This window comes from Rhodofomes roseus, assembly GCF_022264815.1.
Source record: "Rhodofomes roseus strain CIRM-BRFM 1785 chromosome Unknown C8Q71scaffold_15, whole genome shotgun sequence".
NCBI classification, from domain to species: Eukaryota; Fungi; Basidiomycota; class Agaricomycetes; order Polyporales; family Fomitopsidaceae; genus Rhodofomes; species Rhodofomes roseus.
Window position 1 is genome coordinate 8,278 of NW_025952971.1, and position 17,981 is coordinate 26,258.

The 17,981-nt window shown below is 49.5% G+C and overlaps 1 protein-coding gene across 1 annotated transcript; it reads left to right on the top strand.

Moving 5' to 3' along the window:
* Positions 1-361: 361 nt before the first annotated feature.
* On the top strand, positions 362-3,380 carry C8Q71DRAFT_724986 (uncharacterized protein; the record flags this gene model as incomplete). Its single annotated transcript, XM_047921660.1, has 6 exons — positions 362-592; positions 638-1,029; positions 1,083-1,211; positions 1,265-1,368; positions 1,422-3,269; positions 3,349-3,380. 6 exons carry the CDS (start codon positions 362-364, stop codon positions 3,378-3,380), a joined length of 2,736 nt encoding a protein of 911 aa, XP_047776912.1.
* Positions 3,381-17,981: the final 14,601 nt, after the last annotated feature.

Sequence of the window (17,981 nt, forward strand, 5' to 3'; positions counted from 1 at the left end):
GATAAATTGCTTCTATGAGCATCAGGCTGTTGTGCAAGAGGAATTGCTGTAAGTGTATTGAAGGAACAGCATGAATCATGGTCTTTCTCCTTTACTGAAGCCTTGGAACTTATTGTCTCTGTCTTTGTGAATATTCACTGATTTCTCCGCATTTTTCCGGGTCCTTACAAGCTAGTTTAACTGCAGTAACAGTCTTACATCGTTAACTAAGCGCCCGTTAAGCGCCCGCATGCCGATCTGAGCAGAAAGTCGGTAATTTGGAAACCACAGTAACAGCGTTGCAACTGCAGCTGTATATATCGACCTGGTCATACATGAGAACCACGGCTTTGACCTCGTGACAACACTGTGACTCACCGCCATGCCCACTTGTCAATGGACAACAGATGCTGAGCTCGACTTCTTGCAGTCTTATCAAGAATCGTTCAGGTCACATCAGCTCTCACAGTCACTCCAACGTTTCTGGCCTGACATCTACAACACGTGGTTCACCGTGTTCCCAGAGAAGTCGAGGATCCTTCCAGATGTCGAGGGCAAGCTATCAGATGAGCAGCAGACACTGCTACAGAACTCCATCAAGACTTGTAAGAGGGTGCGTGTGTGTCTTGGAAATGATAGATATCTCACTGACGTACAGACACAGAAAATCTATAATTGGTATAACAACCTGAATTCTCAGCAAAATCGCAAGGCAAAAGCCACACGGGTGAACTTGGACGTTCTCAGGCCAAAGGGTTCACGCACCTTGAAGGACACCGAACTGTACTCCCGTAAATACTACAAGGATCGGGTCCAACCGCTGGTGGAGACAGAGCTGGGTGAGCGCAAGGTTTTGAAGGTTGAGAGGATTGAGGTGATCAAGTGGTGGACGAAGCAGGCATACGACGCCGAAGATGAGGATGTTAAGGCGGAGATTCAGGAGGAAATACGCACCCTTTGTGCCTCGAGAGCAGAGCATGGTACCTCAGAGAGTGAAGGAGCCGAAGAAGTCACGGATGAGCATGTCATCAATGCCATTGCTAGTCAAGCGTATGTACCTCGGGCTCGTGTATGCATGTGCCAGACTTACCGTCACATGTCAGACTGCTCGATGATCTGCCTGCCATCCTCCGTCAGATCTTTCTTGAGCTGCATCGCAAGACTGGCTGGTACTTCTTGGTTCTGGCTGCTGGAGAAGTACCTGGGTCGGACGGTCAATACAAAACCATTTCGTAAGTACTCGTACTCGTGTTATAGATCAATCAAACTCACCAAATGATCACAGATTCCATCAGGAAGGGGACAACCTCGAGCACAACATTGGGCGGCTCAGCAACTTTGTTGACCAATTCGTCAGACCATTCCTCGAGTATACAAGAGATGAAATCAGTGAGTTAAAAAGCAATCAGAACAGAGGCTGTAATACTTACTCGTGTACATAGATGACACGAAAGCATCAAGGGAGAGTACAAGCTTGCCTGCTCGGAGTCCTTCTGCAGCCCTGACATCAGTGTCGCCGGATACACAGGCATCCACCCGCTCTGGGCCAGACCCTGTCGGCCCGGGGCAATCGTTGCCCAGTGGTCCCACCAACGCCAATGCTCTGGCCCATGATGGAGGGGCTGCTCATCCCACCGGAACTTCATTGACTGCCGCTGCGCCTCCTGCAACTGCCGCTGTACCTCCTGCAACAGCCACTGCACCTCCTTTGACGGCCGCTGCGCCTCCTTTGACGGCCGCTGCACCTCCTTTGACGGCTGCTGCGCCTCCTTTGACGGCTGCTGCACCTCCTTCGATGACCGCCGCACCTCCTGTGACACCCGCTGCATCTCCTTCGACAAACGCTGCACCTCCTTTGACAGCCTCCGCACCTCCTGCAATAATAACCCGATCTCCGTCGACTGCTGGGCCATCTTCAAGTGTAGCCTCTCATGCAACCTCGTCACCTCATCCATCAGTGGCTTTGTCTGCTCATCTGACCAACGCCTCGCCGACTCTCCCCACACCAACGATCACCGCGCAGACTATCGCGCCAGCCATTGCCATGGCCGCATCTGCGCCTGCTGCTTTGCCAGTTGGTTTGTTACCCCCACCCCCTATGATCGCGGACCAGCTTGGCAGCAATGAGGCCAGGCCTTTGCAGGTGTTCCACACATCCAGCGGGAAGTCTTCCTTGCCTGGTTCTGAGACGTTAGAGGCCTCTTACAAGGAATTGGACAAGATCGACTATTCAGCCATCTCAGAGTTCCTCAACAATGCGGACTTGAACCCTGGGCCTGGCACGCCGCAGTTTGCCGGAGCCGCAGCATCAACAGCTCTCTGGCTCGCTGGCATGCAACCAGGCATAGACTTGCCCGCGTTCTCGGCATTCCAGTCCAATGCAACCTCGATGCCCATGCTGTTCTTGACCAACACCTTACCTCCGTCTGACTTCTTGTTTCCGCCAGTGAATGGCCTGTCTTCCACGCAGACATCAGGCTTATCCTATCCGAACTTCAATTTTGCGTCGGCAGCGTCTGCATCGTTCACATCGGCAGCGCCTGCATCGTTCACCACATGGGCCCCAGTCCCGTCACCGCTTGAGCCTCTTCCGCACACGCCGGCGCAAGCACCTAGCACATCGACCATTGATATGATACCCGGCAACTTAGTGCAACCGAACCAACCTCAAGTTGCTGTCAGTCAAGCCCCACTGACGTTAGGCTCCGAGCCCGGCCCGTCTTCCAGTGTGTCAGACCGTCCTGCGGTGACATCTGCTACGATAGCAGGACCTTCATCAGATGCAACAACACGGGGGCCAGTCAATACGCCAATTCAAGGCATGCAACCGGAGGGATGTGCCACTGTCGCCGAGGCTTCGAGCTCGATGACAAGGGCTATGCAGTCGGCCTCTCCTCAGTTCTCGTTGCCCGTGACAAACGTACAGGGAACCAGTGAGGTTTCTCTGCTGCAGACTCAAGATTCCCCGCCTCAAGCGCAAATGGTATCCCTTGGACCACCAGCCTCTATATCGCCGCCACCTCCTGCCGAGCCGACTCAACGGGATCTGCCCGCTCCAATTGCGCTGCAAGGCCAGATCACTGCGGACGACATGCCCGCGTCAGCCATTGGAGAGCCTGCGCCCTCCGTAACGGTGTCTCATGAACCAGCGAACAATGGTGGCAAACAGAGTCGACCTAAGTGTATCCGTCAACGACCTACGCGGCCGGATGAGTCCCCTGCTCTGCAAGGGAAGACCAGCGCATCAAGCCCAGACATGGCGGCAACGGCAGGCAGAAAGAGGCCGGCAGGTACGAGGAAGGCGAGCTCACTGAAAAAGAAGCATACTAGGTAGATAATCCGATATGTGCTTGATGTGTTTGTGGGTAGATTGTGCCTTGTATATGGGCACCGCTCATTGAATTGCCTACTGTACAGCGTTATAATGTATCGCGATACCTATTGCAATGGTTAGTCTGTGTTGCGCTGTCTATCATAAGTGCCATCCACGCGCATGCAAAGCCTGCTCACCCGTCACGAGCCCTGACCCGACCTGACATCCCCGGCCACCTCCTACACGCCATAACCCAAGAGCCGTCTGAGGTCTTCGCCGACTTGCTGCAAAACTTGACGGAGAGTTGGCACGTGATGTGTACGTGTCCACGTTGAAACCGCGCACCGTGTTGGACCTAAGTGTGCCAATGGGAAGAGTAGACAATGTCCGTAGCGCAATGGTGACGCCAAGAAGAGGAGGGGGACGAGGAGCTTGCCTACAGTCGAGGAGCAAGCTGCACTTACAGTACATAAGCGTGGACTAAGAGGCAATGATGATACGGCCCAATATCCCATGGTCACATGGCGTGCTAAGTGCTGTACGCGTGTCCCTACCCCAGCAAGTTCTAAGGCCTCAGTCAACGTTATGTAAGTCTGAGTACAAAGCCTGCCTAGAAACGGCTCATTGAAGAGAAAGTCAAGTTAGGAATGAGCGGGATGAACAGCTACCATACATGCTCTTAGTATGCATGTTCCAATCTTTGGTGCGATACATGTAGGCGGTTACCTGCTCGCTGAGCATGCCGGCCAGGAGAAGGCCACACATGCAGGAATACAATACAAGTATCTAACAGCCACGTTGAGGTGACGACAGGCCAGTGGGACCGCAGGCAACCTCCCGATATGGAAGCCCTGGTAGCGCCTGGGTGTAGTGGCCCAAATAGGAAGGTGCGGGGCGCAGTGCCCTGGAGCCCAACCATTGTCCACCCGACGGAGGGTACCGCCTGATGGGCCGTCAAGGACTGGGATCTATCACATGTGTGGTACTTTCATGTATGAGATATCTATGACGCAATGTATAAGGCATATGTAGCCGGACAAGCCGAACACGCTCATACATCAAACGCACGCAGTGCGATCATGTATAAGGGATACATTGCCGGATATGCTCATACATCAAGCGTATGTAGCACAATGTATAATCCATACATCGCAGGTCGTTCTCATATATCAGAGCTGTGCCACGCAATGTATGATTCAAGCATCATCCATGCATAGCTCATGCATCAGCTGCTGGCCAGTCAGTTACAGTGTTTATGCATGAGTCCTGCACTACAACTACAGGGTATTTATGTATCAACATGACCGTTACGCCTGTGACAAGTGCTTGAAAGAGAACGAGTTGAAAGGTTACATACGACCCTCCAACTCTCCGATCGCCAGTCCTTTCTTCTTTGTTGGGAAGAAAGATGGAACGTGGAGACCCTGTCAGGACTACCGAAAGCTTAACGAGAATACGGTCAAAGACTGCTACCCCCTCCCCCTGATCTCAGACCTCATGGACAAGTTTAAGGCGCAAAGATCTTTACCAAGATGGATCTGCGCGCCAGCTATAACAATGTCCAAATCAAAGAGGGCGATGAATGGAAGGCAGCTTTTGCGGTTCCTGGATCCAACCAGGGTCCGCCACGACTATACGAACCCATGGTCATGTTTTTGGGTCTATGCAACTCGCCCTCGACGTTCCAACGGATGATGAACTCCATCTTTGAAGATATGCTAGCTGAAGGCTGGCTAGTCATCTACATGGACGACATCCTGATCTACTCTGCGGACACTACGACACACCACGAACGAACTCGACAAGTCCTCCAGCACCTCAAAGACCACGACCTCTATCTCAAACCCGAGAAATGCCACTTCAACGTCACTGAAGTGGAATTCCTGGGAATGATAATCCGACCGGACACCATTGCCATGGACCCCGTGAAAGTGAGCAGAATCGCTGACTGGCCTGTACCCGAATCAGTCAAACAAGTCCGCTCCTTTGTTGGATTTGCGAATTTCTACTGACGGTTCATCCTCCACTTTTCTGAGCGTGCGCGACCCCTGGTGGACCTCACAAAGAAGGACGTACGATGGCATTGGGATGAGGAGCAACAACTCGCCTTCGAGGATCTGAAACACGAGTTTACACGCGCTCCCACCTTAGTCATGCCAGATGAAACAAGGCCATTTGCTCTTGAATGCAACACCTCAAAGTTTGCTACCGGCGGTGTCCTGCTGCAGAGTGACGCAAACAGAGACTTGCACCCCTGTGGCTTCATCTCCCAGTCCTTGAACCCCGCCGAACGGAACTACGAGATCTATGACTGTGAACTTCTCAGCATCATACGCGGTCTGGAGACCTGGAAACACTATTTCCTTGGTAGCCCGCACAAGCTCCAAATACGCTCAGATCACCGTAAATTGACCTACTGGCGCACCACACAGAAGCTCAATCGACGACAAGCACGATGGTCGCTGTTCCTCAGCGAATTTGACTACAAACTGGCACACGTCCCTGGAACACAAATGACCATCGCCGACCTTCTATCCCGACGCAGTGACCATGATTCCGGGGCTGATGACAATGATGACATCGTGATGTTAGCCCCTCAGCTCTTTGTGTGAGCCATCAATGCGGATCTCCTTGATCGCCTACGAGACTGCCATGAAAAGGAACCCATGGTAAAGGAGGCTTTCGATGCCCTCCTTGGCAAAGGACCTGCACCTGCAAAGACCTCGCTTACGGATTGGCAGACGGACGGAGACCTGGTATGGTATCAATCACGAGTGTATGTTCCTCCAGACACGGGACTCCAACGGAACGTGGTATGCCTGTACCACGAGCTCCCCTCCGCAGGTCATCTGGGCATCCGCAAGACAACCACCCTCATGCAACACGACTTCTGCTGGCCTGGAATGGGACAATTCATCGCACGATACGTCAAGGGATGTGGAATCTGTCAGCAGATGAAACCAAACACGCATCCCACAGTGACTCCACTCATCCCAATCCCGCCGCAACACCCCGCCACACCGTTCTCATGCCAAACGATGGACTTCATCACCGCACTCCCCAAGACTCCCCGTGGACATAATGCTATTTATGTCGTGGTGGATCACAACTCTATGAAGGAGGTAATTTCTATCCATGCACGGATCAGGGGGATGCCGAAACAACCGCCAAGATGAACCACGACCATGTGTACCGATGCTTCGGACTTGCACGCAAGTTCATCTCTGATCGCAGCCCTCAGTTTGCATCTAAGGTCATGGGAGAACTCTGCTGCCTCACCAGAATTGAACGTGCACTCTCCACGGCGTACCACCCTCAGACTGATGGCCAGACGGAACGAGCCAACCAGGAACTCGAGATATTCCTCCAAATCTTCTGTGCAAACAATCCTGAAACATGGGATGAGATGCTCCCTGATGCCGAGTTTGCGCACAACTCCCAACCTCATTCCGCCATCAAGATGTCGCCATTCTACGCAATGATGGGATATGAACCCCGAGGAATCCCCCACATCACCGAAGTTGCTGACTCCCCAACCACGGAAGAACGACTCAAGCGGCTACAGAAAGCCCGAGAAGAAGCCGCATTCGCACTAGAAGCTGCGCAACGGGTCATTGAGAAGAGAATCAAGGACCGCACACCTGCCTTCAAGAAAGATCAGCAGGTATGGCTCGACACGTGGCACCTCCGCCTCCCCTACGCCACGAGGAAACTAGCTCCTAAGAAGGAAGGTCCTTTCAAGATCACCGAGGTCATGGGAAGAGCGACATATCGCCTCCAACTGCCTCCGCAATGGTGAATCCACCCTGTATTCCATGCCGGTCTCCTATCCCTGTACAATGAGACCAAGGAACACGGCCCAACCTATACAGAACCTCCCCCGAACGAAGTAGACGGAGAAAACTCCTGGGAATTTGAAGCTATCCTTGGTCACAAGGGAACGGCAAGCCGACACCGCTACCTCGTGAAGTGGAAAGGGTACCCTCCCAGCGAGAACTCATGGGAACCCGAAGACGTCTTCCTGGGCACAGGGGAAGAGACCCTTGATGAGTACAAGCGCGCGCACCATCTCCAACTCCTCTACAAGTATAAAGAGAAGAGCTGTCTTGGAGTGGTGAGACTCGGACCCCAAGACGACAACACTTGCAACTGCTGAGTTGAGCTCTATGCCCTCCACCGCTGCCTACGATGATCTCTCTCTCCAGGCTTACTACGACGCGTGGATCATCACCCAGCTCCCCTAGCTCGGCCTGAACCGCAAGCAACGTCTCCCACTTGACCCCCGTTACCACCTCTGCGACAAATGCCGCTTCCGAGTGCGCACCGAAGGACACGAACTACGATGCCGCCCCACTCCTTGGCCTCCACGCAAGGCAACCCCCTCCTTCCAACCCGCGACTCGACCTCCCTCTTCGAAACCATCCTTTGTACGAAACCACTTCCACCAGGGACACTCAACTGGCCCCTCGCCTCCCAGGTCCTCTGTGCACCCGGGGCCCTCCTCACGCAACTTGAGCGTGATGATTTCATCAACAACGACCCCAACGTCGTTCTCGACGCAATGGACACACTGACTGACCTCTATGAGGCAGCAGCAGACGTTTGGGTCCAGCAGAACCTCCTCGAGGACGCCATCCATCTCTTCATATCCCGATGTGATGCTTCCGCACGACGACTCCTCCGACATTTCAAGGAGCTCAAAGATTACTCCGCGGTGAAGCAAGCCGCTTGCTACCTCATCCCCGTCAAAGATATCACCTACTCTCGCGACTTCCTCGTAGCGCCCACCTTCCCGGATGTCGATGCGCACGACCTTGCACGCATGATCACCAACTACTCAGCGTGCATTGTCTGCCAGGGTGCCGACACCGACTACCACCGAACCATCGACTGCTCTCACTACCGTTGCCCCCGATGCAACCGTTGCCAGCCGGGACATACCAAGGCCCTCTGTTCAGCTTCCGAAGCTGAAGCACCCACGTTCCCACCGGACCTCCAATCCCTGAACGACCTGATGTGTGGAGGCATCTTCACACAGTCCGTCACCCACCGCTGGTGGATGGAAGCCAACCACATCTACTCCGCACTCAGCGGCCTCATTGTCTCCCGACCAACCGAATTCCTTCCACCTACCCTACGCGGCAAACAAATCGGATTCGAACAGGCCAATAAGTGGTATGTGGTCCGGAACGGTCACATTGACGGCATCTTTGTCAGTCTTACCCATGCCACGGTCCTGGCCATGCCTGTCGAGGCGGCAGTAATCTCAGTATACGACTCCTGCAAAGACGCCCGTCAAGTCGGCGACTCCATGCATGACGAGGATCACCCTTTCCTCGATGAAACCTATCTGGTCGGTGCCCGTCCTCCCCAAAGTGAACGACGTGCAAATACCGGAGTACGACCCCCGACTCCTCATCCTCGACCATACCTCGGTGGAATCCTCGCCTCGCCTGGACTCACAGACGTGGATCTGGATTCCCCAGTCGATGATGATGGCAGGAGAAACCTCGTCATCCAGACGTTGGAGCCCTCCTACGGCCTTTTGGAGGAAAACGACGAGAATGTGCCTGTCCGGTCGATCCCAACACGTGAGGCCCCGCCTCGACCCCCTCACCTAATTCGCCCCGAGCCGGTACGTCAACCCCTGGCAGACTTCACCCAGGACCTGGAACAGGTCCCCCTCCTCCAACTTGCTACCACCCCTATGTCATCCTTCCAACCATCTCCCACGATCACCTTGCCGGTGTCGGGCACATTTGAGCTCCAGCATACCGACACTGGAGAAGTCGACGCCGTCATCCACCGTCATTGTGACGGATCCACCACCATCCAAAGTGCTCCTCCGCCGCCGCCGCCTTATTCTTAGAAGGTTGACGAGGTCGTCGACCCTAGGAAGGGGCTTATGTTACGTCAACGTTTATTTTTTCCTTATTTGCGCTCGAGCTTTGTACTACTCTAGCATGGGCCCAACCCCATGGTGTTATGTTTCCAGTCTTCAGACTCCTTCGCTTCTTGCTCCGGTCCAACCCGGGCAGTTCACGTGATCTCTGACTCAGTATGACTCGTTGTGACTCACCCCTTACTCATACTTGACTCATCGCTTATGACTCAGACCCTGACTTGTCATGACTCACTCCCCTGCGCTCCTATTGGTTAGGTAGTTGTGACTCGTCCTGGGCCTGCCCTGAACTCCCTATGTATATAAGACTAGTGTACGGTAGCGATCAAACCTCAGTTCGACCTGGTTATCTATTGAAGCTTCACCAGCTCCTTGGATATCAGAAACTCCCCGCTCAATCTGCTAGACGGACTTAGCAGTGTCTCGAACCATCCTCCCCATCCAAGGACGATTAGAACCTAAGGTCCCTATGTTTAGGGTTAGGTTGAGAGCTAGTGCTCTAGGTGTCACGCTTTGCGTAACACAAACAAGTGAACAAGTTGCTATATGCCCAAATCAATGACAGTCTGACAGATTTATTGTGATGAGTTACTGATTCAAAAGCTCTCAGTAGAGCATTAGCAATTGGAGGAACACAAGTGATGGTCCCAATCAAGACCACTGTAAGTTAAGATCCCGAGGAAAAGGGATAAGTGAGTGTAAGTTATTGGCGGAGGCTCCGAGTGGTAGCAAAGAAGTAAGTGAGAGTAAGGCTGTTGTATTCAGAGAGGAAAGTGTGTTGGCAAGGAAGCCTAGACAAAGTTGAAGGGAGGGAATGGAACAAGAAGGCAACAGCAGCCTTGCTGGCTCTTATATCCCAGGTCGCTTGCTACGCAATGCTCCATGCTGTGCTACAATTCGATCTGCTACACACTCAATCACAATTTTCTTTGCACTACAACCCAATCCACTATGCTACAACTTGATCCACTATGCTACAACCCAATCCGCTATACACTACAACCCAATTTGCTACACTACAACCCAATCCGCTATACACTACAATCCGATTTGCCGTGATAGCTGGCACTACACTACACACTACATGGCGTGTAGGGTCTGGAAACTGTTTGTTCCCACTTATTGCTATGATACAATACAATCACTGTACATTCTGCTAATCAAAATCTTGCAAATATGTGTATCAGTGTAAGTGATTATGTCAGTGAATGAAGTTCCCTTGATTTTCCTCAATTGTTCTGCCATCTATGAGCTACACTCTGTTAGGTTTTTATGTAAATGGCAGGCAACATATCACAGAGTCAATCACCCAGTCAATAGGGAAGTAACAAAGGTAACAGCAGCAACTCTGATAATGTTTGGTAATGTGTTTACCAAAAAGGAGTACACCAGATTTGCACCCAGTACATTCAACGAGTGAGACTTTTACCACTGCTATACAAGTGTTGCAGTACTGCCATTCAGCTGGGAAATAGCCCAGAGTCAGTAATGAACTGTGATTATTACCAGGGTTGGTAGAGAATAATAGAGAATTAAGTAATAATCTTAAGAGGATATCCCCCAAATGAATGGCCTTTTCAAGGTTGAAGCCACATAATGTAAATTCAATATAAGCTCAAAGGCCTTGCTTGACTGTGACACAGTCTGTGGCATTTACCAACTACACAGCAGGGCTAGGAAAAGGGGATCACTGTAGCAAGTCTCAGCATACAGCTACAACAGCGGCCCAATAGTGCCAAGTACATTGCTGAGCACATCAGGCTAAGGTAGTTTTATCATGATGATGCCGGTGAAACAGCAAGTCCAAGACAAGCTGATACAGAGATCAAATAATGCAAATGCAAAATGTGAAGCACAGGTGAGGGCATCCTTTGCCTGCTCTTGGGAAGGCTGTTGAAACCTTTACTAAGGACACAGCCAATAGAACTACATAGAATATCTCAGGAAATCAAGGAGTCTTGTAGAATTTTGAGTACTTGGTCTTGACTCATTACACCAACTCCCAAGGCCATTCTAGGAGAAAAATAAAAACATGACCTCACACTTCATTGTTAACAATGAGGCAAGCTAAGTTACCAGATCATTGTAATACAGCCACTGTTTCATTTCTGTGATCCCCAAGACATTACCAAGGTATTTAACAGTCCGCATTTTGATTGGAGATCCTGAGGAAAGCACAGCCATTCAATACTGCTTTGGAAATAGCTTGATAACCTGATCACCAACACACAGCCTTTCCTTTGTATACCTATATAAACCATTATCCCCCGGGAGGGCTTGACAGTGTCAAGTCCTGTGCAGACCTTTTTGTGGTCTGGGGGATAAGTACCCTTGCAAGAGGCAAAACTAACTGCACTACAATAGAAAATTGGCAAAGCCTAAGGCTGCTGGCAAAGGATGGCACATACTCTGCAAGACAGGGCTACTCATCTCAAAGAAAACTGTGGTCCAACCTCACAGTGCATGTCCACACAGCGATGCAGGACTCCTATCTGGGTACCAAAATGTGTACTTCACAGAAGAATACAGGGACCAAGGCCCTGACCTCACTTCCAGGGTGGTGACGACCTCTTCAAACCACAAAGCTAGCAACAGTGCTGAACATGCCTAGCAACGGAGGCTGTACCTAAGTGCCCTGGAACCACATGGACCAAGCAACAGGAGATGCCCACATGACTTTTGCAATGATCTGAGATCATACTGTGATATATTGACTCAGACATGCCGTAGAATACAGGATACCAAACACTAAAAATTGACTCTGATACACCAAACAAACAAAGCAGGCAAGTGACTGTCCCAGTACAAGTACACCATGTAGTTCTAAAGCACCTCTAGACTAACAATAACATATAAGTGGCTCTTGGCTGCAAAAACAAAAAAGAAGCCTGTGAATGTTTGTACCTTGGTACATACACTGCAAAGAAGCTGACACAATAATACTGGAACTGCACAAAATGAATGCATATGGAGCAGAATAGGCACATAACCTCTAAGAAAGTAATTTGTAACAAATGTGACCGCTGTCAACAGGAAATGTGTTTCCTCTGTGTTTGCTGGGTGTTTAGATGTACACCAAGCTATTACAGTTGTTCAAGGGGAAAATTCTGAGGTTCCAGATCAAGGCTTGGTGGTCAAAGGTTGGGGAAATATTTATAAGAATTTACTAGATTTATTGGAACAGAGATCTTGCCTAGATGCAGAGTTCTGAGATAGTACTCCCAGGTGAAGTAGTACTCAGAGAGGATGATAACAATTACTGATAGTGCTATTAGACAAACTACAAGCAAGCTAATGACTGGAGTAACAATCTACTGGATGAGGTCCCACACTGTGTGAGATACTGCCTCAAATGGTAATTGCTGACTCAGACTTTCTCACACCAGCTGTATGAGAGTAAACTGCTTCTAAATTGCATGTCCTTGGCCTGCAAGATGCATGGCCTTATATACATTTTCTGAACTGCTTAATCAGCAGCTGAGTAAGGTATCTAGTAAGGTAGGATGTGTCATAGAACTATACCCAGCCAATCAGGTCCCATCATGTGGTGTCTGGCTGTCCAATCAGCAAAATCACTCCTTGTGGTCTGATCTGAGTCAATTTGTCATCCTCTTATTGTGCTGACTGAGTGCATTACCAACCAGCTTACCAATCCTATCCCATTGTGCTGACAAAGCATTAGAAATGACTCAGCCCTGCTGAGCATCAGCTTCTGGATCTAGGCACTCAGCTGACTTGTGGCTGAGTTCCAGTCTGAATCTCTGTGGCTGCCCAAACATGTGCGCGCTGTGCCACATCACTTCAACCGCACACTCACACACGCATACACCCTACACACCCAACCCTTCTTGCATCATCTTATGTCTGGGATTGCCAATGCCAACATCTGGATTGCATACATGTGCCTGTGTTTTCCAAAACTTTGTGCGGATCCACCGCTCCATGCCATGTGGCCATTGTACGTCCAAGGTCTACTTTGTCTTTTCTTGGTTACTCATTTGCGACCAGCATATTCCACGCATCCTGGCTCTTCAAAGGTCCTGAGTACAGGGAATTGATGCACACCTGGATGAATGCCCAGGGAAACAGCATTGCAGTGCACACACGCATTGAGGTGCTCTCAAGTCAGGTGGATGATGGGACAGAACCAGAAGAGGCATTGGGGGAGCATTGCAGTGCACACACGCATTGAGGTGCTCTCAAGTCAGGTGGATGATGGGACAGAACCAGAAGAGGCATTGGGGGAGCTGTTGGAGGAGGCGTTGGCCACTATCCGGCAGTTTGACAAACATTGTACTCAGTGGGAGCGGGAACACAGCTACTGAGGGGTGCATGCAATTGTTCCTTGCTTTCCATTTCTAGTTCAAATGCTATCACACTTTTGTTGCAATTCTGGTTTACTTCTGATTTTTGTCCCACAATGTGGATGTGTGACACCGCACCAAACACTGACACTACCACCCCTGGCACTCTGCAGAGCCATACTGTGAGCCTTGGTCATCTCCTCCACAAGCATGATGTGCTCAACCATGCTGTCCCCCTGCCTGGGACAACCACCCTGCAACCAAGGGCAATACTCCTCTTCATGCTTGAGTGCTATCAACCTTGCAGTATGGTCAAGAAGCAACACTGCATCATCCTGCAAGAATGAGGGACAGGGCCAAAATCCCCTAGCAGTATGGACAACAGCAGAGAACAAGGAGGCAAGACCAGGGGGAACTGCTTGTGCTTATTGGAGGACCCATGGGGGAATGTGTTGAGCCATTGGTTGGGTGAAATGTAACGGCAGAGGTACGTCCAACCTCACAACTGAACTGCACCATGAGGAGCCAACAAAAGACAGTCCTCTCCTAGCTTGCCGCAGACATGGATGAGCATCCATTGTCTGCTCACCGCTGCCACCACAAGGAGGATGCCATAGAACGTTGGCCCCTAATTCCCTGGAAGTATCACTGCAATGGCCAAACCCCCATATGTAGGCAAACTGCCAGGTTATCAATGAGCGCAATGATTGACCCCCCTAGAATCCCCTCATTGGCTTCTGTCAAGAACTGTCCACAAGTATTGTTGTATGCAAAGTCGTCATCAGAAGAGGTCAATAACCCACAAGATAAAGAGGGCCATGACCATAGGATGGACACAATTGTGAGAGGCATGGTGTGGGCAATTCTGTCAATGGGTAGGAAGATAATCCGACTTCAGAGCAAAGCACTATTAGACTAACCACTGCCCCCTATTCGTCTTTGTCAGTTAACTGAGATTCATTTTAGTTCACTAATGTTCAATGGATCAATTTTGATGAGTTCTTGAGTGAACACCCTTCAATCCAATATGTTCTGATCCAATCCAATCCAGATTTTGATCCCATATTTGACTTAGGATTGTTTGAGCTAGGATTGGATTGGGTTCAAGTGCATCCAATCTAATCCCATGCTAAGGGATTGGATTACAATGGCTTAATGGACTACAGAAAAATGTGTAATCCATGAGCCAGGTTTGAACCCTTGATTCAAAACACACTTAGAGTGTCCATTTCCAATGTAATGATGTGATTATGTAAGTGTGTTTTGAATCAAGGGTTCAAACCTGGCTCATGGATTACACATTTTTCTGTAGTCCATTAAGCCATTGTAATCCAATCCCTTAGCATGGGATTAGATTGGATGCACTTGAACCCAATCCAATCCTAGCTCAAACAATCCTAAGTCAAATATGGGATCAAAATCTGGATTGGATTGGATCAGAACATATTGGATTGAAGGGTGTTCACTCAAGAACTCATCAAAATTGATCCATTGAATATTAGTGAACTAAATTGAATCTCATTTAACTGACATCACTGTTGCTGTACTTCTGGCCCGAGCGTTTGCATTGCGCCCAACCCGGCCACTGCATTTACAACCTGGTCTATAATCAATACATCTTCTGGTCTGAGATTGGGCTGTTACCCCAGGACTAGAGTAGGGATACATAATACAGACAGTACTCATATCAGTGACATCCCAATGTTCATCCATTACACACAATAAAGTGATCTGAATTGCACTTGCAGTGATTTAGTGGTGGTGTTCCCAGTCAGGAATGCACAAAGGTTAAGATGTTTGAAGACATGGGGAAATTAGTGCTATGGTATGCAAGTATGTGGTATGTATGAAGACTGAGTGAGTTTTGTGCATGCTCAATACTTGATGTGCTGTGGAGGTGTTTGGATGTTGTAGATTGAGCCATGTGTGTAGTGTTGGATGTTTGGAGCATCTGGTCAGCCACATGAACGTGTCCACAGACCAATTTACCAAAATGCTTGGGGGAGGCCCCTGTAAGCTATGAAAACTGTACAAACAGCATTGTTAGTCATGAACAATGTTGTTTGGCACCTCAGCATATAGTTTGAATGTCTCTAACATGATATATGTCTATACACTCTGGCCGGACCATCACCAAAGCATAGGTTAGGGTATGGGTAAACACATATGTACAGATGGCAATGATCTAATGTCAATATGGATATGCACTCTCAGGCTCACTTTGTGCAGTATATGTCATATATGTGGTTGTGTTGTGTTCTGACTTTGTATTGACCTATGTAGTAGCATGAACAAAAGAATCATGTGTAGCAAATGAACTAGCCAGAATCCTTGAAGTAACATTAGAAGAATTACTTGTCAACCTAGTGTTCTCTACCAGATGAGCAAATAAAAATATTCTTGGGTAACAAAGTATTACAAAAGTTTTGTAGTCCCATTAGAGTGCATACTTACTGAATATTGAAGTGCAATGATAGACACTGATAATGGAACCACATTATTCAGTGAAGGTTTCCCCAAATGACCAAACACAATATATGTTAATAGTGGCCAGGCCAAAAGCATAACAGTTCTGATTGTACCAGGCCTAGGATGCATCCCAAATGCTCAGGCCGGAAGTACAGTGTTTGTGCCAGGCCGAGTGTGCTGGGCTGGTGTGCACCTATTTTTGCTGGCCCAGGATTGCAGCCTGGTGCTCGGGCCAATGGGTGCTTAATGGGCGCTTAATGGATTGGACCAGCTGGGAACCCAGATTTTTGGCCTGGGTTGTGCGTTATATGGCCCAGGTGGACCATTATAGATGTCAGTTTACTTTCTGGCCGGACCATTGCGAGTGTGTGTTTATTTTGGCAGCCTGAGCATTGGAAATGTGGACCCTGCTACCGGGACATTCCTAATGTGCAGCCTTGGGCCAGTCCATTTACCACGGGCCATTGTATTACTGCCCAGGCCATTTACAGTGTGGGTTTTTATTGGCCAGCCGGACCATATTGACATTGTGACACTCCAGCTGCCTTGTTTGCAATGGGCACACCTCATGCCTATTGATACTGCAGCTGGCCCATTGGATACTCCAGCCGGGACGTTAGGAGCCTTCTCTGGTTCCACTGTTGCAAATGTGGGATCCCACTGGCGGCCGCCCTCCAGGCCAACATTGCAAATGGTCAAATATCACCCTGGGTCTACCATTTGTAACGGTAAATTCCCCCTCAAGAATGTGCCATAACTATGTACCGCCATCTGGCTCTGTCCCTGTCATGCCAGCCCCTACTGCACCATCCCCTTCTAGTATTGCTGTCCAGGAAGCTGTAGCTTCCCCTTTGGCTTCGGGCTTGGACTTGGAGGCCCAAGTGCCTTCAATGAGTGCTGAACCTGCTCCACAGGGAAGGGTGAGCTCTCATGCCAACCCAGCCCCTAGCCTTTGGCAGCGAACACTGCTGGGTGCAATCATCATCAACCTCCATTGTGATGGCCAGGCAGCCACTGCTGCCCAGTGCTGTGCAGGCTAAGAGCATTGATAAGAAGCTCTCAGTCTGTTTACTGCTGTGGACGAAGGTGAGTCTGTTGGAGTTGGTGTGTTTGTGAGTATTTCTCATACCGATGTCTCAGGCTGGCGATGAGTTGATGTTAGGGATAGAGGCTTGATAGCCTCAGAGCACACAGAAACTCGTTAGAAGTGTTTACTTACCGAGTGGCTGCATCAGTGAAGGTTTGTTATGTGCTGATCTTGCTCTCCTTATCTTTCCTTTATTCCACTGAATGGACATCAATGTAGTGCTTTCATTGTTTTATTACCGAGGTATTGATTACTGACATATTGATGCTTTAGCAGCACTTGTTACTGTATCTACTAAACGGACTATTACCGAGTTTCTAGTGTGTTCTTACTCATTATGATCAGATGCTTTTAGTACTGATACAAGAGCTATTGTATGCTCGGTAAATGATGGTTATTACTGATCAATTACCGAGTTATAATGGTTTTGTATCGGCATAGAAAGGAATGGCTGTGCAACAATTACTGAGCCACTCCCGAAGCCATGTTGAATGGATGTGCTATCCTTAGGCTGTACACCGAAAATGTGGACTCTTGCATGCCTCGGTAATGCCTCGGGAATCACAGTCCTGAAACAATGGCTGTACTGTGGCTGTACTAGGATGACTCGGTAACATAGCTTGCCTCGTTGGAAACAATGAAGTGTAAGGCTATGATCCTATTGTTCTCCTAGAATGGCCTCTGAATGAGTCAAGAACATGTACTATACACTTCTACGACACTCCTTGATTTTCTATATACTTCCATGTAGCTCCATTGGCTGTGTCCTCAGTAATGGCATAAAAGGCCACTCCCAAGCATGGTCAAGGACATCTATCATCCAATCTACCATCTACTCTTCACCAAAACACACTGTAATGGGATTGCCCGTTATGGCTTATCTTATCACCACCGTTTGGATATGTTTGTACATGGACTCATATGGCT